This window comes from Anolis sagrei, chromosome 4, assembly GCF_037176765.1.
Source record: "Anolis sagrei isolate rAnoSag1 chromosome 4, rAnoSag1.mat, whole genome shotgun sequence".
Taxonomy (NCBI): Eukaryota; Metazoa; Chordata; class Lepidosauria; order Squamata; family Dactyloidae; genus Anolis; species Anolis sagrei.
The window spans coordinates 190418366-190444826 of record NC_090024.1 but is presented as its reverse complement, the minus strand read 5'-3'; the positions used below and the strand labels follow the sequence as shown (position 1 = coordinate 190444826).

The 26461-nt window shown below is 39.7% G+C and overlaps 1 protein-coding gene across 7 annotated transcripts in view; it reads right to left on the bottom strand.

Annotated features, from left to right (window-relative positions):
- FOXP4 (forkhead box P4) overlaps window positions 1-26461 on the bottom strand; it is a 174512-nt gene that overhangs the window by 67508 nt on the left and 80543 nt on the right. For 6 of the 7 annotated variants that reach the window (XM_067468003.1, XM_067468002.1, XM_067468006.1 and 3 more), the window contains one exon: window positions 24775-24864. In XM_067468003.1, the coding sequence (XP_067324104.1) occupies window positions 24775-24864 (90 nt within the window). Of the gene's footprint in view, window positions 1-4596; window positions 4619-24774; window positions 24865-26461 lie in introns of those variants that run through there. The other variant, XM_067468007.1, reaches the window with a different exon arrangement.

Sequence of the window (26461 nt, the reverse complement as noted above, 5' to 3'; positions counted from 1 at the left end):
TGGTTGACCACTACTTCCATTATATTCACAGCAAAGTTCATGTGTAACATGGTTTCAAGTTAACAGACTATTTGAAATTTTTTCTAGCCATACATTTATACACACGTTTTTATACAACATTTTTGCTGGCATATGCAATCATACCTCTGCTCATACCATACTGTTACCAGAACCTGTTCACCCTGAGCAGGAAGAGGGGAGTATCAAATGTGAGCTGGCTCTTCGCATTGAGAAACAAAATGTTTTCTCTTTAATAGAAAAGGTTTTTGCATGTAAGATGGCTACAGAGAACACCAAGCATCTAGTTACAAATGCAGTACAATGAAGTGGGTTTTCCAAGGAAATGTTTACCAGAAAATTTTCAATTAATTTTCCTACTCTAATTTGTTGGAGAGCTGATTTACCATGACTTTTTGACTTATTTAGTAACCTAAATATTAAACAAAAATATGTCCTGTTAATTTGATCAGCTATACATATGTCCGAAATGGATTTAACCTAGTGCACATATTGTGACTGAAATATTATGCACAAAGAAATGTACAGCTTTATCTGGAAATTATTTTTATTGGAATATTTGTAACTATTTTAAAACATTACAACTCAATATAATATGTAGACCAAGATCCTATTAGTTCTGACATGATCAGAGCCATTGAATCAATTGGATTTACCTGTCTGGACACATTATTCAATAGCTGATTGAATGTGTTCACTCTAATTCGTGATTCACCAACAGGATTGCAGCCATGCCATCATTATACAAAGGGGAAAGGTAAGGCAATTACAGGTTGAGTATCCCTTATCCAGATTTTCAAAATCTGAAATACTACAAAATCCAAAACTACCCACACAGGTGGCTGGGATAGTGACATTTTGCTTTCTTATGGTTCAAGATATATAAACTTTATTCCATGCACAGAAGAATTTTAAAATATTGTACGTAAAATTACCCTCCGGATATATGTATAAGGTAAGCATTTTGGATAAGGGATACTCAACCTCTATTAATATATGCATTTTAGCACATTGAAAAAGCTACTTCATTAGTAAGTCCTGAAAAAACGTAATTACAACTGAAAAAACTTAATTACGACCTCACAACCTCTGTGGATGCTTGCCATAGATGCAGGCAAAACGCCTCTAGAACATGGCCATATAGCAAAAAAAAAACAACAACAACAACAACAAAAACACCTACGACAATCCAGTGATTCCAGCCATGAAAGCCTTCAACAATACAATCATTACAACTGACGTTTTATCAATTTTATTTGCCCAATTGGACTTGTACTGTGTTTATTTTCATAATATTAACTAATTTTATGAAACAAAAAATTTTAAGAGCGGAAAATATTCTATGTAAGAATAACACCTTGGAGGCTTTCTTTCTTACATCACTGATGCAGTAGTCTTTGGGAGAACTCCCTCTCCCATAGATCACTGTGGCTGGATGTGGAACACGATACTAGCTGAGATAGCACCTCCACTATGTTTATCACTACAGTCCCTACTGCTATCTCAGAATAGATTTGCTTTGGAGAATAGAGAAGACGGAAAAATTCCCCATCACTATCACACAAGTTTATTTCCAAGCCAACCTAGAGTCAGAGGGACAGATTCTCCACCCTCTACTTGTTAATATGCTTTTGCTACAGATACATAATGGCCTATGTTTAATAGTTAGTTTCAGCTGCAATAAACCCATTTAAATCAATACAAACATGGTAAGTCAACATGTAAGTAAATTATATTGATCCGTTGGGACTAATACCTGGATTATATTTGTGGGACAACTGTTGTGGCTTTCCCCACCTTAAACCAGCCGATAATGGACTCTACAAAGCACACTTCTCTAAGAATGCTAAAGTGCTTCTAACGACAAAAGTTTTAATACAGAGAAGGAAAGAATATTCAAAAATAGTGAATATGTCTTTCTTGAGTCTCAAGAAACTTTGAAAAGATGCATCCTGGGCTGGCTAGAATTTGCACAATTCAAGATTCATTCTTCACGACATTTGCAAATAGGGAATTGAACAGTAAACACATTTTTTCTGTGCAGAAAACAATATTTCTACTCCAAATGCTAATTAGTTTATTATTTTGCATTAGTTGTTATTTTATTATTTGCAAATTATTATTTTATTTTTTCACAGAATAAGGTCCTAACAACAGCATCTTTTGTGCAGAAAATAGCATTCCTGAATAGAAAATGATTTTTCCTTTAAAGAAAATCCTGTTTTCTGTGCAAAAAACCCTTCAAATTTTGTGCAGAATAACTGTCAGACTGCAAATAGTCTTCAAAAATCCTTTTTGCAACAGGAAGAAAATTGCTAAAACTGCTGCTTTCTTCAAGAATATAATGTGCATCCCTACTCTAATCTCAGGGGTTCTTATGGATTCACAGCATTTTCAACTGTAGTATTTTAAAAATTCCGATTACACTCTTTAAATAGCCTACATAAAACATACATCTTCCCTGAAAATGGAAAACATGGCAAGCCAGGAGAACCACAATGAAAATGGCTAGCTCTCCACAAATCACCACTAAGTAATCAGCAGACCACAAACCTCTGTCCTAGCTGTTATCTTATAACTCAGTAGAGGATTCAATGTATATGCATGTTAATCCAAGGACTCACATCAGAATGTTTGAAATATTGCACCTATGCCGGGCTTTCTACATGTGTTCAAGAGCACAACATTTACAATAACCCTCCCTCTACAGTAATATTGGAAAACCAAATCTGAAACATGCAACACTGTAATTTCTCTTTACATTCTCGACAATGAAACAATTCCTACTCCTACATTCCTAAGCTTTTCTATAAGTGTCAGAAATACAGGAGAGGGAGAACTGTACTCATATACTTTTTGGAAATGATTCAGACACTGAACTGAAGTTCTTGACACAGCTGATACCAGTGCCTTGCTGACAGACAAGACTTGGTGAAATCACAGGCCGTTGAGATCTTGAAACATTAATAGCAGCACCTTGAACTGGACCTTGAAATTCACCAAAATCCAAGTAACTGCCACAGAATTTGGCTGCAGGTATTCTTGCCTACCTACACCTGCCAACAACTAGGTTAATTATCCTGCACTAGTTACAACTTCCCATCAGCATGAAAGGAGAATTGCAGTCTTCAGCTAGTGCCTGGAGGTTTCCACAAGTTTAGAAAGGCTGTTATATTTGGCTCCTTAGGTAACCAAATATAAATATAAATTATTAGTAACTGCCATCCTCAAACCTCACAGCACCCCCTCTCCCAGCTTCATATGCTTTGGATTTGATGTTTTAGTGCTAAATAAGAAATACAAAAATATACTGTTTATGGTCCAAAGACTCCTAGCTAGATAAGGATTACTACATATGCAATTCCTTGTGAAGTTAGATATTTTATGTATAAATTTAAAATTCTATAAGATACTGATACAGGCAGTCCCCAAGTTAAGAACAAGATAAGTTCTGTAACTCTGAATTTCTATGTAAGTCATAAAAGGTATGTGAGTTGTTTGTAAGTCTGATGTTTGTAACTTGGTGACTGCCTGTACTTGGAATGAACTTTATCTACCTCAACCTGTGCTGTGAATAGGTTAGACTGAAAACTGTGTTGGTAGATCCTTTGGCCAAAGCTATTGTTTGTTTTGCCTTCCTGCTCAGTTTCAGGGCTCATTCCAGGTTAGTGTTTCACTTGGGAGATATAGAAGGGCTGATGTTTCAGTGCTAACACAACATCTTGGTTTACCTTTCATAAGGGTTCAAAGAGGCACTAGTTTTCTTCATACTTTCAGTGGTTAATTTCTAGGACTGCACTATGTAGTTTTAGGTGCTATGTTATTCATTTGGTGCAAAATGATAAATGCCCAACTTAAGCAGGGAATACAAGTGATTATTCCATTTCAGCCATGCCTTTCTCTAACCAGAGAGTGAAAAATGAAAAGTTATGATTTGAACTGGGATGCTGTTAAGAAAAAAGCAATTGTGTCGGAACCCAAACAGGCTCACATTTGGTGTACAACTGAGGCAAGTATAGCCCACATTCCTTGACACATTTATTTATTTATTTATTTATTTATTTATTTAGCAGTTTTGTATACCGGTCTCCTCACCTCCATTCGAGGGACTCCGGTTTCCAACATCAATATTACAGACAGTCATTAAAACATCATATTCTAAATCACACTAAAACATTAAAATAGCAAAATACAATCATATAATTACACTGGTCAGTCGTCATCAAAAATCATTTTCGTCGTCATCCGTTCATATCACAGGATCATGGCTCATTCGTCAAATGCCAATCCCCAAAGCCAAGTTTTCACCTGTTTCCTGAACATTAAGATAGAAGGGGCAGTTCTGATCTCCAGTTCTGATCACATACTAGAAACAGGTAAGGCAAACTCAATCTAATTCTACTGGTATCACTTTTGAGGGGTGATGAGGACTTGCTTCTCATGAACAGTGCACACATCATGAAGACCTGGCAGTGAATATTGTCTTCTTCCCAGAAAGAGAAAAGTTGCCAATTTGACATGTGAAGCAGATCACTTGTCGCAGCTTAGCAAATCCAACAATTTAGAAGATATTCTTACCTTCAGTTGTAATGGCTCTAGGAACAGAGAAAATTCCACAAGGCAATTTCTACCCCCTAGTGTCTTTTCAGCTCAAGTAAACAGGAGCACGCTGACCTTTGGGTCATGTTACAAGTCTTATCTATTGACTTAGGCTGCTGGCTTGAGGGAGGTGCCCAAAATTTCATTTGTCATTCCAGAAGTCATTCTAAGTTAACTTATGAAGTTATTCATTAACTGCTGTGGGCTCACTTCCAGGCTGCTGAAGAGACATCATCAACTAGAAGCAGTCAATGAATCAAAGCTATAGGTGCCTTAGTTCGCTTAAGCAAAATCCATATTGCTATACTTTCCTAACTTTGGGAGTAAGTTCTAACCCAACAAGACATAAGTTATAAAGGTTTTTTAACTGTCCATCTGTAATAAGTGTGCATAAGACCAAATATATTACTGGGACAGCAACAGAGTTGTATATTTCCTGTGTAATACAGTAATGACTATCACAACAAAACTATAGCCCCCAGTATGCAACTGATGTACATTGCTGGCATGTTGTCCTCTGTCTCTCCAACAGAATGGATGCTCCAATATACAATGCGCAATGAAAATCAACAGAGAAATTCAGGCAGCAGCTCCAGGAGAACAAGAAAGAATGGAGTTGATGCCCACTCACTAGGAGACAAGCATCACACTAATTTCCCTTTGCTGTTCATCAGCCTGCAATGTGCTCTGAATGAGAGCCTGTAATTAATTGCTCATCTGCATCTGAACTCCCTCCCCACCAACCCCCACCACTACACTGTGCATCCAGCTTGATACATGTTGGCTGGCATTTTCAAAATCGGAGGCATTCTAATTACCGGAGAGTTATAACACCTTCCATTTCCCGCCCGTCGGACTGACACCCTGTCAAGAGCAAAGAGACTTGCCAGAGGTTTTGACAACACTAATTGCCCCTATAATCTAAAAACACAAAGGAGAGGCGATTAGTCGTGAGGGCCGCAGCTCTCGATCCGACATGAGGTTTTCACAACGTTACAAGAAAACAAAAGCGGTGCCTTTTAGAGTGTGATGGCTGCTAACAAAGCAGAATTATATTTTCATACAAACCTTTGTCTACATCAAATAGCTTTCCCCTTTCTCTTAAAATGTGATGCTGACACTTGAAATCATTGGGCTCCTTAGGAAGAGGAGCAGGGAGGATGATATATATGTAAATACATAAGGTTTCACATTATGGAGGATTCTGAGAATTCTGGCCTTCTTGTTTTCTCATTTACAAAGGGGTGCTTTAAAAAAAGGTAAAATCACTAAACACTAAGGCATGACTAAAAGCTCCAACCGTACTTCCAGACCTAGTACCAGCTTCTCTTCAATTTATCACACAGCCTTTTCCTCAATATAAGCTGCATTTATAAGCAGCTAGAATAAGAGCCAGTATGATGTAGTGGTCTGAGCATTGGACTATGATGCTGGAGATCAGGATTTGAATCCCACCTAACCACGAAAACACACTGGGAGATGTTGGGTAAATCACACTCTTTCAGCCTCGGAGGGCAAAGCAAACCCCCTTAGAACTAATCCTGCTAAGAAAATCCTGTGACAAGTTCCAAACAGGTATACACAAACTGAGAAATTGAAATGAAGCTGCAAATTGTTCAAATAAAGATACGAGAGTGAAGGATGTCTGTTTCAATGGCACACTGAGGGGAGGGAACAGCATGCACTCTTATGCCCTTCCTCTCCTGAGAGTCCAGGAGAGAAAATAAGGCCAATTAGAGGCTAAACGCATGTGTTTCTAGCAAACTTTGCACAAGCCCCCTTTATAATAGGATGGTCAATGATCATGCCTCTCACCTTTATTTTGTTTACCTTTTTGATATTCATGTATTAAAAGTGGCTTCATAACTTTCTAGGTAGGGATGATCAAAGTTCCGACAGTGGGCTGCATATGGATTCTGGACCACACTTTTTTTGCCCCTAAAGATACTCACCAGTTCCTCCAATTGACATGATTTTCATTGAGTTTTTGTCTCAAATCATGCAGAACCCCCCCCCACCACCACCACCACCACACACACACACACACACTTGAAACAGTGCAAAAACAGTCCCACCACTGCAAGTACTCCAGAACCCCAGAATACCATAAATATGTGTCTTCTGCAGCTGATGAGAAAAACTGAGGTATTTAGACTTGGTATAGGGGGTGTACGCCTGTGGGGAAACTGCCCACCCCTATTCTATATTTGGTGGGACTTCATGAACCATTTTAATCAAGAAAATCTGGATCCAAAATAGAGAAACTGACTTGTCAAAGTTATTACATACAGACAGCTGACTGCAAAATTCAAGTCTGATTTTTTAAAAAAGAGATATGCTAATAAGACTTCCTGATAATGAAAACAATTCTGGCTTAAAATCTGTTGAAACAGACCCTCCCCTCCACGCAAACACACAGAGTTAATCACGACTAATATATCCATCTCTTTCTTTTCCTCTTTCTAGCTCTTAGTATATGAAAAACCTCAGAACACGTAAGACACAGGTACATTAAGACAACCTAATGCATGTCAAGTTAACCACAACTCTAAGGTGATCAATTATACTATGGGGAGTAACTATCTCAAGTGATCCAAATAAGCCCACAAAAAAGTAATTAAGGAACTAACTCTAAAGGTCCTTAACAATAATACACATATAGGTCCTATGATAATCAATGTGGCATTATAATAGATAAGAGAAGCACTAACAATATGGTAGCAATTGTTGAAACAAACTGGACAAACTGCAAAAACATTTTTGTAGCTTCTCTGTTTACTTTGTTTAAAGTATGCAACATTAGCCACTTAGGGTGGGTAACCTGTTGCTTTCCAGGTGCTATTCTATTTCAACATGCCGCATTAGCCTCTTAGACAGGGTGGGCAACCTGTTGCTGTCCAGATATTCTTGTAATGGCAACAGCCATCTGCTTTTATGTTTGCTATGGGATTTGCTGGCCAACTATCTCCAGAGGGCCATACGTTGCCTATCTCTGATCTAAGACAGCATCAAAATTCTCATAAAATTAACTCATCTAGGTTTCATGTTTTGGCCTAAGCTTTTAAATCTTTGATTAGAATTATACTAGCTGTAAAGCTAAAATATAAGAATTGTTTTAGCTTCAAACCAATTACTTCAGCAGTTTGAACAACTCAAGTTGAACAAGACAGAAATAATAAATGAAGTTAACATTATTTTAGAAGCAAAGGACAGTTAAATTGCCATGGTGCCTTTAACAGACTAGTAGTACCAGGCGTGCCGTTTGACTTTTGCAAAACTGCAGGCTCTTTGCTCTTTCAAGATTAACACTCTCAACAACAACAACAACAGAGGTATTGTGCCTGCAGACAGAGAGGCTGAATTTCTCTCTCCAAGAATCGTTTGTGGGTGCATGAGTGTGTCAGAACTGGCATCTGGCAGACAATGAGCTAAGACAGGCAATGACTCACTTGCTGGCCTGATGCCATTCCACAAAACTGCTTACTAACAGTTCTGGCCTCCTAGCAAACCCGTGACAGTGCATCTGAATGGCTATGCTTTTCTCAGATGCTTTAGCCCAAATCTCATCATACCCAGGTTAAAGGTGAAGAATAAAAGAATAGTGTCTGGGGGTTGAAAATAAGTCTCCTCTTAGAGTATGTGTCTTGGTGAAAACCCAGATAAGTGATGATTTACAGATCACAACAAAAAGCTGAACTTGGTAGCACAAATTATTAGAATACACTTGCAACACTTGTTTTGCAACAAACTTGCAATACTCAGCTTCTGTATACCTCTCTTGGTGCCCAGAAGTCAAAATTCTGTCTATATCAGGGTGAGATTAATTAACGACCAGGGGCGGCTCGACCATTACGCAAAGTAAGCAATCGCGGTATAGTTGATTTTGCACAGGGGCGCTCTTGGGGGAAAATAGACCTTGACATAGGCGAGTTGTAGTTACTGGGATGTATAGTTCGCCTAAAATCAAAGAGCATTCTGAACTCCACCAATGATGGAATTGAAGCAAATATGGCACACAGAACTTCCATGACGAACAGAAAATATATATCAGTGATTGGTTGGGGGGGGGGGCGCCAAAATACTGTTTGCTTACCATTGAAAATTACCTAGGGCCGCCTCTGTTAACGACTCATAACACTGTAAGACCTTCAACTGAATGGTCTTGCCAGATGAACTACCCTGCTGCTTGGAACTGGGTGAAATGTCTGTAGACTAGGGGGACCTGAGTGGGAGGTTCGCAAACCGGGGTTGGCCAGGCCACCATGGTGTAATGGGGATTAGAAATGCCCTCTCTGTTATAACCTTGCTGATAAGTCTTGCCAGTAGCAGCAGGGGAGGAAACATAAATAGCAGAGGTCCTTCCCAGGTTTGTGCGGAGGTATCCGCCAGGGACTCATTTTGACATGTCACTACTGTTCTCACGCAGAAGACAGGTAGCTACTTGTTCAGATTAGATGCAAATGTTTATAAGTGGTGTACCCCACAAGTTGAAAATTAGCTGTAATTTTTCTGGGTAGAGTTTCCACTCATGGCACACATGTGGGTTCCTGCTGAGATTTTCCACTAGGTTGTTCTTCTCACCAGGAAGATGGACTGACATGGGATGGATGTTCTTTGAGAGGCACGACTCCCAGAGACAAAGAAACAGGGGGAGGAGGGTGCGAGACCAGGTACCTCCCTGCTTGTTGATATAGTAGACTACTTTTGAATTGTCTGTGAATATCTGCAACTGTTGCTCTTGTATCACTGTGTGGAAGGATCTTAGAGTCTTTATGATGGCAAGAAGCTCTAGTGCACTGATGATTCGCTCATCTGAAGACCACTGTCCTCTTACAGTCATGTCTTGGCAGCATGCACCCCATCCCTGAAGAGAGGCATCAATGGTGATGGAGATGGTTGGAGTGGAGACCTTGAACAGCATGCTTGCACAGATGTTGGGTTCAAGGAGCCACCACCAGAGGTATCTGAGGACAGCTCTGGGTATCATGAGGGTTTCCGTCTGTGTATTCTAGAGGGGATTGAAGACACCAAGAAACCAAACCGATAAGGGGTGTAACCAGCATCATAGATGCCATTTGGCTGAGGAGTGTTTGGATATCTAGCCTTGCGAAGTCACTTGGCCAGTTTTTGGAAGCGGGTCTGTTGTAAGGTGGCTGTACAAGTCATGGAGTCTATTATGGCCCCACAAAGTCTATACGCTGAGTGGGAAGGAGAACAGACTTGCTCTTGCTCTCAGAGTCCTAGGTCAACATGCAAACACTATACCACCCTGGCTCTAAAAGCCAAAACTTGGAACACATCTGGAAGTGAAGAGAAGTCAATTTATGAAAACTGATTTTTTTTTTATGTTAAACTGTACAGGGGGATCCCAACAAACTACTTAAATGGTGACTCATTGCTTCTGTCAGCCCCCTGAAGTTATAATTTACCTCCCTTTTGCCAGAAAAAAGCAGTCCAATCTGGAGAGCTGCAAGAACATTCTTTGGGCTACACGCAGTCATGGGGATACAATTTGGTAACCCACAGTCCAATACATCACCTGTAGTGAGAAGGCAGGCTGTGGCGAGGAACAAAGGGGATCAGGGTAATTTTACCATTCTTCTCCTTCAACTGTTTCCCAACCCAATAGTTGCTCAAAAGACTTCGTAACCTTAAGGAGTTGGTGCACAAGTTTGGATATCCTTCGCCTTTTCCTCCCAGCTGTTTTTTTTTTCCTTTTGTGCAGGACAATTTTCAAATGAGCACTGTACTGTTCCCACTTCCAGACACCTACCACACAAAGTCAGAACAAGACAAGAGTGTCGCATATAAAAACACAATCAAGGCTAGGACAGAAGGAGAGAACTTACTGCAATAAGACCAGGTTTAAAATAACCCTGCAGCAGACATATAGACAGCTGTGTTTTTCCCTTGAGTGAGGGAATGTGGAGGGGCCAGTATTGATCTGTCTTCATTACCCATTTCACTCAAGTTCAAATCAACAAAATACACTTTTCCACACCAGTGCCCTCCCTGCCACAGCAGACAAAAGAAAAGCAATTTCCTGCAGTTTGCTCCAAACTTACTACTCTTTTCATGTACAAGTCCTTCCTCTTCTGTTACAAAAATGTCTTCAGATGGTGGGTTTCCTCTCTATATTCTTTCAGAAATTGACAAAGAGAAAGAATAGAAGATTCTACTGTTGCTTTTGCATTGTCAGAAATTTTAGAAATTGACACAAATTCTATCAACAATGCAGGATCTAGATGGTTCTCTGGATCCCAATACGCAGCACATCTCCCAAAAATATCAAGTTCATATGATTGCGGAAAAAGTTTGGAAGTAACCAGTTAGAAATAACAAGTTACTTACAACTTTTTCCCAATAAACAAAGGTATAACTATTGTGTACCTACAACACTTTGCATTTATAATTATGGAGAAATTGTTTTATTTAATGGTGGAGGAGGAATATCACAAGGTCTAAGTGTGGATACCTAAAGCAATCTTGACTACATTATTCACACTTGTATGTACTGCAACTTTCTTCTTCCATCTAAATTCCCTTACACAGTGTTGGGTACTTGTCTTTTGCGGTTTCCTTTGGGTGGTTTTCTTTAAATACTGAACTTAAGTATTTTAGTTGAGGTATATTATTTGAAAAATGATAAGGCAAAGCATTTTAAAGTAACTAGAGCAGCTACTAAATTCCTTTGAGGGGGGGGGGGCCTTGGAAATGTAAGCTCACTTTTTAAAGAGCTGCATTCCAATCTCTAGTTGCAATGAAGAATCAGAGCTACTGTGGCACTTGAAAAGATCCCAGCTTTGAAAAAGTGTCTAGATGCTATCATGGATTTCAAATGGAATAAATAGATTGATACATGCTGCATTCAATGTTATTTCTGCTCTGGACCTTTTTCTTTTGAGGGGCAATTCAAGATGTTGATGCAGAAAAAAAATGAGTTATACCATGACAGGAAAACAACTAAACTAAGGCACTTAAAAATGACTTTTCTTCCTATCCTGTCCCCTTCTACCCTAAATTCCTTGGAAGCTTCAACACTTAAATAAACCACCCTTAGTTCACAATTCTACATTGAATGTCTACTTAAAAGTAAACCCTACTAAATTGGTAATCAGATACAGGTATGCAATCTTAGTACTCAGCCAGGTTAGCCAAAGACCTTGGGATTTGACAGGATATTCTGTGCCTAGGCAGGACATAAAAGGGTTTCCCATCGCAACATTCAGATGCCCTAAACATATGGGAACTTCGTCCTTTATATTTTATACAACATGAAAGATAATGTGGGTGAAATTCCTCACCTCCTTGGACCTTACTCAGGGAACAAAGAGATGCTCAATGAGAAAAGAGCAAACCCTTATTGATCAAGTATTAAAGTGACCACCCAGATGTCAAAATGGAGAAGAATATAGAAATTTAGTCTTTCCTGATTCAGAATCATTACAGAGTTTAAAACAACAATGAAATATACACTGCCTTGGATTTGAAAAGATGGGGTTGGTTCCAGGAGCTCACCTGCAATGGACTAGGACAAGAGGTGTGTCATTGGGGAGATCAGTACAGGAATAACTCCTGTTAAATCTCAGGAATTTTGGCCAGTCTGGATCAGCCAATAGACTTGCATCCTTTTTCTTGTGCAAATTTAAAAATGCAACCCTAGCTGCTTCTGTTTGCCTTGATAAAAACTGGAACTTTTGAAAATGCTCATGAGGCAATATTTGTTATGATCAACAAGTGGAAGTGTAAGTAAAATTCTAGGCACCATTATAGTCCAAATATTTTTAACAGAGTTCAGGGAAGCATACATGGCATTATCCCTAACACTCCATTTTATCTTTGACAACCTTGTACAGTAGACATCATCATGCAGTGGGGTTCATGGTACACTTGAACCTAGGCCCTGAAATTGTGAAAAATAAATTGATAGTCATCTTATTAAGATGGCAAATCATCTGTCTGAAAATGATTTAAAATTGCTACCTGTTGTTATTTATTCCTTGATCACTTGGAATGAAGTGTCATGTAATAAACTTCACATTTAAGGTATATTTCCTAAAATCACATCTATCCCCACAGTGACAACTCAATAAAATATTATCTCTCTCGTGTTGAATAAAAGGCATTCAGATGCTCCTTGGACTAAAAGATGATGCTTGCTTTTTGAAGCCACGGATAGATTCCTGTTTCCAAGTTCTGCACAGCAGAATCAAATCCAAAGTTTAAGAACCTACCATGGAGACATAATGCTAAAAACCAACTGAAGAACTAGAGAGTAATCCTGAATTTAATAAGGCAATAGTGGACAGCAGTTAGATCATAATGCTTAGCAGATCTCTGGATGATTTGCAGTAGATCAGCAAGGCATTCAACTTTCAATAGTTTAACAATACAAAGAGGTAAATACTTTTTTCCTTCCTAAATTAGGCTGCTGAAATCAATAAAATGTATGGGGAGGGGGAGACTGTGTGTGAAACAACCAGTATGCAAGCTCCAGTGCCCACTGAAAAAAAATTCTTAGGCTAAACATGTGCTCACATGCATCATGTTTGGCAATTTTATGTCTGCCTCCTTGAGCCTCTACTGTGCACCTGGCCTCTGACTGGCGGACCTCATCATGTTTAGTGAAAAACAAGGTAAATCCTAGAAGCATAAAATCTGCCAACCCTTCCAGAGGGGGCAGAGGCCCCTGAAGTCAGGTGGCAGGCAGCCAATTTAGCTCTGTTTACCAAAACTGCACTACAAGACCAAATTAGGGCATATACATTTTTTAAAAGAGAGGTGCATGTTCTCAACTTGTTTGACTAAGCCTTCAGTTCAAAAGTAGGCAAAAATGCTGATATTTGACATTGTGCCATTCATTAAGATTAACAGTCAAAACAAAACAAAATTAGCATGCATTGGTGTTCACACTGTGCACTGTAGGCTGCAATGCAGTGTTATCTGAGCCTTGGAGGGCAAGAACTTGGTCTTATCAACCACTAGTATGTTCAGTGTTCAAACTCTTGCCACAGCATAGTCCCAGGTTGTGTTACTTTCTCTTACACCCAGTTGCAGGGCATTTTTCTTTCTTTCATCCTTGCTTCTCACCCATAGTAATTGAGGAGGAAATAAAACAATACACAGCAGTCCTGAAAATGTTAACACATTCTCTCTCCCAGAAGGTGGAAACTGCTTACACCCCAGTTCTATGCATAATCATACAATTGATTTACACAGTTTCAGGCCTTTATATTCTTGCAGAAGGAAAATGTCAGCAGCAATCAAGAGTTAACTAGACTGCAAAATGGACTCTACTTTTTAAATGTGGCTTGGGACCAATGTAGGGAGGCAATCTCTGCAGCCCTGGCAAGCAAATGAGGAAAAAGTGAAGCATTTACTTTTGCTCCCATTAGAAGTCAGGGAAGTATTTCTGCTCCTCTTGAGTCCTGCTGTGTTACAGAGTTTATGTTTAAGTGAAAATTTCTTTGACACACATCCTATAGTCACCTTTTCATACTTCATGAAGACCAGATTTTGGCCTAAGGAACCTTGCTCTACCCAGTTTTCTTTTTCACTAATACACTCTCCAGGCGTGTGCGCGTACACACACACACCCACAAATGCATATGGAAAAGCCCTCCTGGTCAATCTCATCCACACCATTCCACTGTTAGATAAACTTCCTTTAAAAGAGAGTCTGCGTAATCCCATATCTCCCCTCATTCAGATCCTCCTCCAGTTGCAATGCTGGGGCATGTGAAGGGGGAGAGAAGCTGCTGAGTTATGAGCTATTCCTGACTCATGTCTACAACTTTCACAAGTTCTTTTGTAACACAAAAGGTGGGGAGGGAGACAGAAGGGCAGGCTCTGCTAACTCTGAGAAAGCCACAGAAACAAACAGAGAGGAGACTGGGAAAGGCTGGAACAGGGTTGGGGATAGTGGAAGAGACCGGAGACTGGAAAACAAAATATAAGAGAGAAAACAGACCATGGTTGAGTGAGGGTGAAAGGGAAGATAAACAAGCAATGACAGAATGAGACTACATTGGAAAGACAGAACCATGCAACACATACACACACAGTTTTATAAACACTAGGAAAAGAAACAGTAGGGAGACAAGAACAATAGATGAAAAAAGTCAAAAAGATGGGCAGGAACAAATATACACACATATACAAATAATAGCGAAGACACTCACAGATTACAGGAATCTGACTTCACCCTTACTGCCTTTGTTCTTTCAAGATATTTTCCATTTGGTGACTGCATTTCCTTCCTGAAAAGCTATTGGAAAAAGCTGTTGGCTCAAAAGGAGCCCTGCTGAATTATTGTCGTTAATATCAGCACTGGTTTTGCATTTTTCACTTTCAGTTAAACTTGTTAATGAAGATGATGGCCTGTCCATTCCTTCCATAGAAAGGCAGCTTCTTTCAAGGCAGGTGTGATGGAGACCAGAGGGAGAAGGGGAGGGGGGAGGGGAAAAGGAGGTACTGGTTGTGGGGGTGGTTGTTATTATTATTATTATTATTATTATTATTATTATTATTCTTACCCACCTCTCCTCATGACTCAAAGTGGGTTACGGAATAATTAAAACACATAAAAATTGAAAAAATATTGCAAATACACATATTAAAATGTATTTCTATAAAATACATATTAAAATACACAAAACCGAGATTAAACAAAGGACACATGTTTAAAATTCATGCTTAAAAACTGGTTGGGTAGGGTAGAAGGAAAGGAAAATATGTTTCAGGAAAAGTCTGTATTCCAACATGTCCCACAAACTGCTCAGAGGCAGTATTTTTATGATGCATCTTCAAGAGTAAGACCCATTAAGACATATGAACTTGCATTTCTTCCATTATTAAAATACATGGATAACCAAAGATAGAGGAATGCCTTCAAACCAACACTATCCAGATTCAATTCAGTCATTTTAGAGATAGGCAGGCAAGTGAGAAACAAATGGGACCAACCTGGTTGAGTAGAAGACAGTTTATACACTTGAGATCACAAACAGAACAGCGGAAGTGAGAGGAAATTAGAAAGCAAAATTGTTCTATTTCAGATGTATTTCAACAGACATAAAATGGGAATAAACACTGGCAAGGCTATTGTATGGGTTTCACTTTTTGAGACATCCAAGGAAGCAGAAGGCAGCCTCCCTCATCTCCACATCCTGCTCTACTGGGTTTCCTCCATTTCCAGCAGATTTTGGAGGCAATTCAGCCAGATATAGGCAGGACCTTTAGCTCCAGGAGAGCACATACTAATTACTTTCCTTTATTAATTAAACCCACGTGGCTTTAATAAGGTAACCTGCTGTTCACCGATAAATTTAATTAGGCTGAAGGGAGAGCCCCTCCACACAGCTATTTAAAATTGTCACTTTCCATTCACTTGGGCTTCCCCCTTCCTTTTCTGTTCCTCCTTTAGACCTGAATTTATGCTCATTTTGCAACACTTTTTGTATCCCAAGCCTACTGCCCTTGCTGGTGTGTATATGTGCAATGACCTCCATCTTGGCAGCATCTCTGGGAATATCCAAATTGAAAGCAGGACATGTTTATATCTTTGAAGCAATAAGTAGGCTTGGTGCTTGCTTGAAACTGATTCAGGACATAATCTGATGTTTCGACAGTCATGGAACTGCTGTCTTTCTATTTCCATTTCACACTCTTCCTTGTGATATCTAGATCAAATAATGCAAGCTGCGATGTCATCATCATTCTGTTTAATACCAACATCACCATCATCATTATTGGCTAGTTCTACTGAAATAGGGACAGTTTGCTGTGTGACGTATCACATACAGTAGAGTATTGCTTATCCAACATAAACAGGGCAGCAGAACATTGAATAAGTGAAAATGTTGGATAATAAGGAGGGATTAAGGAAAGCTTATGAAACATCAAATTACGTTATGATGCTACAAATTAAGCACCAAAACATCATGTTTTATAACAAATCAACAGAAAAAGAAGTTCAATACACTGTAATGTTATGTAGTAATTACTGTATTTAAGAATTTAGAACCAAAACATCACAATGTATTGAAACAGCTGTGGATTCAGGCGGAAGGCTGACTGCGTTGGATAATACAGAATGTTGGATGAGCGAAGGTTGAATAAGTGAGACTCAACTGTATATTAGAAATACTGAGGAAGAGTAAGAGACACAAAAATAACAGCTCTGATAATCTGTTAACTCCGAGGTCTGTAGTCAGAGTATAGGATAAGTAAATAGGAGTGCATTAATCTTCCTTCTTAATTATACAGAACCAGGAATGTTTCTTCTATCAGGTTCTGGGCATTATTTTGGACAGCAAGTGGGAAATGAGTTTGGCTGAAAGTAGGAAAAAAAGTCTACAGTTCTAGTAGGAAAAAAGTCTACAGTGTTCAGAAAGTATCACTTCTTAAAATGAAATGCTCATTTCAATTAATAACAATGCAGTTGATAAAATATTACTCAGTTGATTTATATCTCTCAACAAAAGCGATGTTAAATAAATGGAGAATGAATGAATGGTACAGGGAACTCTTCTGGGTTTTTCCCATTCACCTGCACATTTTAGGGCACCATGAAGCAAAAAACCATTTGTACCCTACCTAATAACTATATGCATTTGGTACTTGTATAACACCACACATGGTCAACTCTAATGGCCTTTTATTTATTATTTATTTATTTATTACTTGCACTTATTTACCGCCACTCTCAGCCCAGGGGGCGACTCGTGGCGGTGAACAACAACATAGAAAAGACAATTTACAGTAATCAGAACAATACATAACATGCTACTACTACTTGACATATACTTATACTAAAAATCCGCTTCGTCATATCATGGGTCATAGTCAGTCTCATAGTCGTGGTCCATTCCGGTCATCATTGCCAAGATATAGCACTCAGTTAAAGGCCAACTCGAAGAGCCATGTTTTCAGGCTCTTACGAAAGGCCATAAGGGAGGGCGCCTGTCTAACTTCAGCAGGGAGGGAGTTCCACAGCCGGGGGGCCACCACCGAGAAGGCCCGCTCTCTCGTCCCCGCCAGGCGTGCCTGTGAGGCAGACGGGATCGAGAGAAGGGCCTCCCCGGATGATCTCAAGGTCCTCGTGGGCTCGTAGGCCAAGATGCGGTCTGCAAGGTATTTTGGGCCGGAACCGTTTAGGGCTCTGTAGGATAGTACCAGCACCTTAAATTGGGCCCGGTAGCAAATCGGCAGCCAGTGGAGCTGGGACAGCAGGGGCGTTGTGTGCTCCCTACGCCCTGCTCCTGTTAACAACATGGCTGCCGCGCGCTGGACTAGCTGGAGCTTCCGGGCCGTTTTCAAGGGCAGCCCCACGTAGAGAGCGTTGCAGTAGTCGAGGCGGGATGTGACCAAAGCGTGTACCACCGTGGCCAAGTCAGACTTCCCAAGATACGGGCGCAGCTGGCGCACGAGCCTGAGCTGTGCAAATGCTCCCCTGGTCACCGCTGAAACCTGGGGATCCAGGCTCAGCGACGAGTCCAGGGTCACACCCAAGCTGCGAACCTGAGCCTTCAAGGGGAGTGCGACCCCGTCCAGCACAGGCTGTAACCCTATACCCTGTTCGGCCTTGCGACTGACCAGGAGTACCTCTGTCTTGTCTGGATTTAATTTCAGTTTGTTCGCCCTCATCCAGACCATTACAGCGGCCAGGCACCGGTTCAGGACTTCGACGGCCTCCTTAGTAGCAGGTGGGAAGGAGTGACAGAGTTGGACATCATCTGCGTACAGATGACACCGCACCCCGAAACTCCGGATGATCTCACCCAGCGGCTTCATGTAGATGTTAAACAGCATGGGGGACAGGATGGAGCCCTGAGGAACCCCACAGGTCAAAGGCTGTGGTGTTGAACAGGAGTCCCCCAATAACACCTTCTGGGTACGGCCCTCCAGAAATGACCGGAGCCACTGCAAAGCAGTGCCCCCGAGACCCATCTCTGCAAGGCGCCCCAGAAGAATACCGTGGTCGACGGTATCGAAGGCCGCTGAGAGGTCCAGGAGCACCAACAGGGACACACTCCCCCTGTCTAGCTCCCGGCGCAGATCATCGACTAAGGCGACCAAGACCGTCTCGGTACCATGTCCTGGTCTGAAACCAGACTGTGCCGGATCCAGATAATCAGTGTCTCTCAAGAATACCTGGAGTTGTGAGGCCACCACGCTTTCCATGACTTTGCCCAAGTAGGGAAGATTGGAAACAGGCCGAAAGTTTTCGAATTTGGTGGGGTCCAGTGATGGCTTCTTCAACAGCGGCTTTATAATAGCCTGTTTTAGGCTATTATAAACACTTTTAACACTTCAATATCAAATTCAGTGCCAAGAAAGTGTTTATAGGTGGAGACTCCTATCCCAACCCTTACATATAGAGGTGAATCACAATTGGTGTACGAGTCTTTGAGCCCTCTAGTGGCTGGTAAATATGTATGAGAATATTTCAGATGTTCATGCCCAAATCTGTCCACTTCTCCACTTTCTTCAACAGCATTAGCAGGAGAGTTGCTTACTTGCAACTACTTTTACCGCAATATACAGTACATGTAAAAGTCAGAGGATGAGCAAACTTTCAAAAAAAGTTCTTGAAGACTTTAAGTGTTGATTCCCGTTGTCATATGCAGTAGCATTTACTTGTTGGTGTGCCACGCCAGTTTAACTATGATGGATGTAGGCTCTAGTGGCTGGAGAAAAAGGGCCATGGGTGCAGTGTCATTAAGGTATTCTAGAAAGAGACTATTCAAAGCCAGCAAGATTTTTTTCTGTCTTCTTTCCACTGAGTTCTTTATGGACTACTTAAGCTTGGTTCTATGTAGCCTTCTCTAATTGATTTATCCTGTATTATCTTTGGAAAACACTTTGGGCCTCTTTGCCTCTCTAGTGCTTTGGTATCAGGGACTTCTGCTCCAACTTTGTATTCCATTCACTAAATAATCTAAATCATCTTCTGTATTCTTCAAAGTCCTCATCAGCTTCAAGACATGTTGTTCAGAGTCCTCAAGACCTTCAAAATAAATTAAGTGTCTAATGGATCCAAGAGAGGTTGAAAATTCTGGTTTCTTACTCAGCAGTAGGAATATTTCCTTGTCATCAGCAAGAAAGAGAAGTTTGAGGGAATGGAAATACCCCAGCAAAGAAAATGTCAAATGACTGGGATTTTTCACATTTGAGAATCTTTTTGCCCATACCATGTTTTAATGCAAATTTTTAAAAAATATATCAAAAAATAAATCCCAAAATGCAAAAAGGAACTGAGAAAAAAAACTGAACCACTTTTTGTAATCAACCTCATTTTAAATTTTTTTAAATTCTTTTGGGTGATGGAATGAAATACATGGCAATTCATATCTCCGCTCATCAGACAGTCAACTGAATTCACCAGTTGTTGACTAGTGGCAAAGAGATCTCCTTGGAGGAAACAAAAGAGAAAGCAAGGTGACGGAGGGTTTTCTTTGGTGCTTTAGAAGCTATAACTATACTTTGCCTACTACACCCACAACAGGAAGAAGATCAGCCCAACATGGAAGCCAGAATTGCTTTTGTGATGAATACTGAATGAGAAGGTTCCTTCCTCTTCTTTGCTTGTTCAGTTTTCAGGTTCCTTATATTTCCAGCTCCATTTCCCAGAATGGAGTATCAGCTTCAAACTCTAATATCAGAGTCTGAGAACCAACAGGGCAACAAATTTACACATAAAGAGAATACTTTTTTCCTTGTTAGTTCCTTGACAATTCAGCAGATCTCAGTATTACTGGACAGTGTGTGCCAGCACATTCCTAAAGAAAAAAAATTAGATTTTTCAATAATCTTTGCTTGTTGTTCTGTCTAAACATGACTAATGAATTCAGTCACAAACAATCCATTTGAAAACTTGACAACTTGCCATCTCTCTTATTCAGGGGACCCTTATGCTAACTTGCCATGATAGCGAGTAAATAGATCTCCTTATGGATCTCTCTTACAGTATTTTTAAGGACACAATTTAAAACACATGGTAGAATTCTCACTTTCACACCTTTCAATGGTTAGCTCTGCCTATGTTTTTCCCCCTGCCATCTGTGGATAGCAAATAAACACTTCATTTCTCAGATCTTCCGACCACTTCTGGTGAATGGAATCAAGACTTCTTGTACATCGTATCATCTATGGCTGAATAGGGGCTTTTCCAGAAGACCAGCCCATGCTTGATCAGCATATGTCTTCCTAGATTTTCAAAGCAATTTTGAATGATCACAAGAACCAGAATATTAATTGTTCAGTTATGCCTTCTGAACACTCCACCAGCATGATGGTGAAGTTAATAGTTTTGAGAAAGGCTAGAAAGGCTATAATGTATATTTCCAAGATTCACCTAGACTCCAGTTTTGTTTTTGACAACCACTATAATTTAGATCTGCAGACTAGAATGAAGCAGCCTTCAAGAAACCTGTTCTGGATGGACTCTTCAGATGACCATGTCCAACATTCATCACTGCTGCAGCAAGTTCATTGTTCCCCCAACTACAGAATCCATGAAGGAACAACAGAAAGTAGCACTCAAGGATTCCTGTTGAGCTCCTTGGTTATTAAACTTTGCATTACAAAGATTCCATGTTGCTTCTATTCTGTAAGATAGCTATATGAAATTACTCAGTGATGTTATAAGGAAGTTAGTGGGTTGACCACCATCAGTATGCTTATGACACTCCTCTTTGTCATCAGATCCAGTTGAGGCTGTGCAGGTGCTGGAAGAGGGTCAATAAATTGAAGCTGAATATCCTTAAGATGGAGGCTCTGTGGATTCATGGTTTGCAAGTCTGGGAACTAGGTAAGCCACCTACCTTGCATGATGTGGTATTCCTGCTGAAAGCGCAGGTGCATATCTTAGGAATACCTTAGATCTATCTTTATCACTGGAGAGCCAGATGCAATCCATAATTCAAAGTGCTTAGGGCCAGCCGTGACAGATAGGAAATGTGGTCCATGCACAAGTTAACTTCTTGTTTAATCCACTGTAATGCAAATTATGGGACTGTCTTTGAATATTACTCTGAAACTTCCAGTTAGTACACAATGAAGAGGCTAGATTGCTGACTGGATAATTGAAAATCCATATAGAAAAAGTCTAGTGCTTTGAATGTTGGACTAGGACTCTGAAACCAGGGTTCAAATATTCACTCAGTCATGGAAACTCACTGGGTGACCTGGGGCTACTCACATGCTCAGCCTCAGAGGAATGTATAGGTAACCTGCTCCTGAATGAATATTGCTAAGAAACCACATTATTGCCTTGCCTTAGGGTCACTATAGGTTGGAAACAACTTGAAGGCACAAAACAATGACAAACTTAAAAAAAATTAATCTAGCTGCTGGTGTTATTTAAGGTGGTAATGATGATGAGTCCTAAATGGCTTGAGACTTCGGTGCTTGAAACAAGTCTCTCCGTATCTATTCCTGCCTAGATCTGGAGGGGTCTCTCCCATGTGTCCCATTAGAAAGAGCAAAATGGGAGGATGATGAAATAAGCATTCTCTATACTGACACTCTATTTATACTATACTTTCTTACTGGAGGCCCAATTGGTGCCAACAGTACTGTCATTCTGGCACCAAGTAAAATGTGATTGTTTACCACAGCTTTTCCAGGCTAACTGATTTTGCACCAGTCAGTACATAAGTAAAGGTAAAAGTTTCCCCTGACATTAAGTCTAGTATCCAAATCTGGGAGGTGGTGCTCATCTTCATTTCTAAGCCGAAGGGCCAGCATTGTCTGTAGACACCTCCAAGGTCAGGTGGTCAGCTTGACTGCATGGAGCGCCCTTTCCTTCCTACAGAAGTGGTACCTATTCCTCTACTCACATTTGCATGTTTTCAAACTGCTAGGTTGGCAGAATCTGGGGCTAACAGCGGGAACTCACTCTGCTCCCTGGATTTGAATCGCCAACCTTTTGGTCAACAAGTTCAATGGCTCAGCAGTTTAACCCGCTGCACCACCATTTTAAACTATATTCACCAGTTTTCATACAACTTATAAAATCGTTAAATTGTTAACCTTAACTAGATAAATTGTTTGCTATGTTTTTAGATTTTTTTCAAATAATTTTGACTATTTACAATATTACACTGTTTTAAAATAGTCAGGTTGGTTTTATACACTCTCCTAAGTTCTTTAGAAAAGTGTGTGATTTTTAATATTTTAATAAAAATGTTACATAGCTGCTCATCATGAACAACAACAACAGTTTAAATGACACTAATCTGGTGTCACTCCTCCTAGCACAAAGAAAAAAGGTCAACCAGTTTCCTTTATTAACATCCTAGATAGTCAAGGAATAGAATCATGCTGGCTTTCCCTTCCAACCACAGGCAGTTATGATTTCTAAGGATCTACTGAATTTTCTGACCCTGTGATCTTTCACCTCAGAAAGATTTCTCCCTCAATTCCCAATCCAATAAAAACCAAGCTTTACAAGTTAATGGCAGAATTGATGGTACCAGCTAGACTCAAATCTCAAACAGTTCTATTTAAACACATATAAATTTAGTCATTCCAACAGTTCTCATCCTCTTCACATAAAAAAGAATCATGCACAACGTGGAGCCCATAATGGATACTACCCTGGTAAATATATACAGAACTGCTTTATACTTAAGACATACATGACCCACATCAGCCCATAATTGTCTACTATAACTCTCACTACCATCAATTGGCACAAGCAGAGATCTTCTACCATCCAAGAACATTTAGCTGGAGATAAGGGAGAATGAATTTTCAGAATGCAAGCTATGCAGACTTCTCTAACAAATATGACTAAAGGGGGAAAGCCAAGTAGTTCGGGACTGAAATGAGTTTTCAGACAAGGGAATGGAAAAGGGATAAAGCATGGAGAGAGTGGGGAGTTTTGAGGACATCATTCATTCTGCATTTGAAAGAAAACTGACATGATTTGCACATCCTTCTGATCTGCAAAATTATTTCAGAAATCAATTTTTCTACATCCATGTTTCTCTGAAAACTGTGATATTAATTTTAGGATAAAATCATATACATATTAATGCACATTTTAAAAAATAATCTGGAAATAGGAAGAAACTGAATTATCAATGAATTTAAGTAAAAATGACATGGATCTGATCCATACATTCTTACATGACAATGAAGAAGCTGTTGACAAAGAAAAGAACTTGAGGGTACTAAGTAGAAGGCTGACTAACCAAGGCAAGTTACAGCACATCATCATAGCAAGATTTCCATGTATATTAGATATTATCAACATAAATAAATAGGCAAAATAACTAACATTACAATATCAACCATTAAATGTGACATGCAGATCCAAAGTCCATTATTATGATGTGGTGGCTATTGATTCTCTTTTTAAATACTTATCTAGAAAATACTCAATTGTTTCAGACAGGTTTCTTGATTGACTAGAGCAGGGAAAGAAGTGGCAGCAACAGTGTAGCATGTGCCTGTGATGACTGCTGTAAGCACCCACCTGTCATGAAACAGAATAGTCTCACCTCATAAAAGATAATATGTAGCCCATGGTTTAATGATTGTGCAAATTAATTCAGTTTATGGGAGAAAATACAAAAACCAAATAGACACATTGCCTGCAGGGTCTAGATCCAGAGGTGGAAACCAAATAGACACATGGCCTGCAGCGTCTAGATCCAGAGGTGGTGGTGGTTGAGGGGGGCATTTTCTGTCACCCAATGTAACTCCCATTAATTAAATTATTTAAATGTAATTCTACGCAAGTGTGGGTATCATACTATTGCTTTTTCAGAAAAAGAAAAAAATATCCACCAAGGCGGCATTCAAGAATGAAACATCAATCACTCACAATAGAGATGGCCAAATGAGAAACTGACAACATGGAGGGTAAGCCTCCAGCTCCATGGTGTTCCTGATTTGTGTAGTAGGAACAGCAGCAGAGAATTACCTCAAAAGGATGTTACATTGATAGCCATGCCACTGAGACTAGTTTGTCTCCTTACTGTACCAATTAAATGTTAAGTAGTTGATCCATATGATACAAAGTCCTTCTTGAAAGCACATAAAGAAAGCATAATTTTTCAAAGGTATTCTTTGTAGGAACCTTCTTAGCATTATACTTCTTACAAAAGTTTCAAAGGAAACACTCAAGTTTTTGCTGCCCCTCACCTGAACAGCTGGCTGCTTATTTTCATTACTGCTGGGAGAGGTCAGACCTGTTGCTTGTTGGAGAAGGAACTGTCGTGCCACCTGAAGAGCCTGGAAGGGAAGGAATACAGTACAAGAGGAAAAGAAAAAGTTAATCAATCTCTCTTTTTCAGACGCTTTTCAGTGCAACATGCATAATACTATGCACCTCAATGTTAAAGAATTATAACAGCTCATGTGCTCAAGACAGCAGGCCAAGTATGATTTGCCAAAGTATTTTGTATTTACCATGAAACACTAGCACTGAAATAATGCATATAGCAAAACACCTCATTCCCATGAAGCGATGTGCTCCCATTAGCATTTCTCTGCTGTTTATGTAAAGGAGGAAGAAATGGTACACTAGAAAGACTACAAACATTTCGTTTCCAATGAATGGTTTGAGAATTCCAAAAGAAATTAAGCTCAGAAGCCTGAAAGAGCAATCTGAACTGGAGACCTCAATAATCCCAAAACACTGTAGTAATAAGTCACTGAAAAGACATAGGAATATCAAATGAATTTTCCTGACCTGCCAGATTTCCATACTCTTCTGTTTCTTTGGACCTATTTCCCAGTCAGATCCCATAGCAACACCTAGACAACATAGTGTATTGGAGATGGAAAGGCAATGGGGCTCTGTTTTCATATTACAATAAATCCTGTTCTCAGTTCTGCCTCCTTCATAGGCGCGATTGGTGGGAACAAGAGACAAGAACTTCTCAGTGGTGGCCCCTCGTCTACAGAACTCCTTCCCACCCATTCTTGGCCTTCAGGGGAAAAAAAGCAAAAACATGGCTGTGGAGCCAAGCATTTGGGTAGTAAGTAATACAAGAAACAAACAGGGATTACGTGCAATTGTTATCTGATATTGGACAATGCTTTTGGATCATGTGATTTTAATGCTTATATTAATATGTTTTAACTTCACAGTTTAATATTTAAATGTTGTTACACTTTATGATTTAACTCAGGGGTCCTCAAACTTTTTAAACAGAGGGCCAGGTCACAGTCCCTCAAACTGTTGGAGGGCCGGATTATAATTTGAAAAACATGAATGAATTCCTATGTATATCTTATTTGTAGTTCAAAAAACACTTTAAAACAATGCAATAATTAAAATGAAGAACAATTTTAACAAATATAAGCTTATTAGTATTTCAGTGGGAAGTGTGGGCCTGCTTTTGGCTGATGAGATAGGATTGTTGTTGTTGTTATTGTGTGTTTTCCCCCGGGCCATAGTTTGAGGACCCCTGATTTAACTGATAGTTTTATTTTATTGTTGCTTTATGTTAGGTTTTCATGTTTTTGTAAGTTGTTGAATTTTGACATGGCTATGTTGGAAACTGCTTTGAGCCCCCCCCCCCCCCCCCTGGGGTGAGGAAAGCAGTATATAAATGAAGTAAATTAATAAATAATAAACACTCCTTTACTGTTCAGAAGGCAATCCTCCTGAAAGTAGAAACAGCTTTCCCTTTGTGGCTTGTTTAGCATGACATCCTAACCTAGCATACTGGCTTCTCTCTTTCCTATGAAGACAGCATCATAAACCATGGTTTGTTTAACTCTGCCCACTTGCGATGGAAGTTAATAGGGTAGTATGGATCATTACATTGACTTGTTCACAGTAAGCCAGAACTTTTTAGAATTTTTACAGGATAAAGGAGAC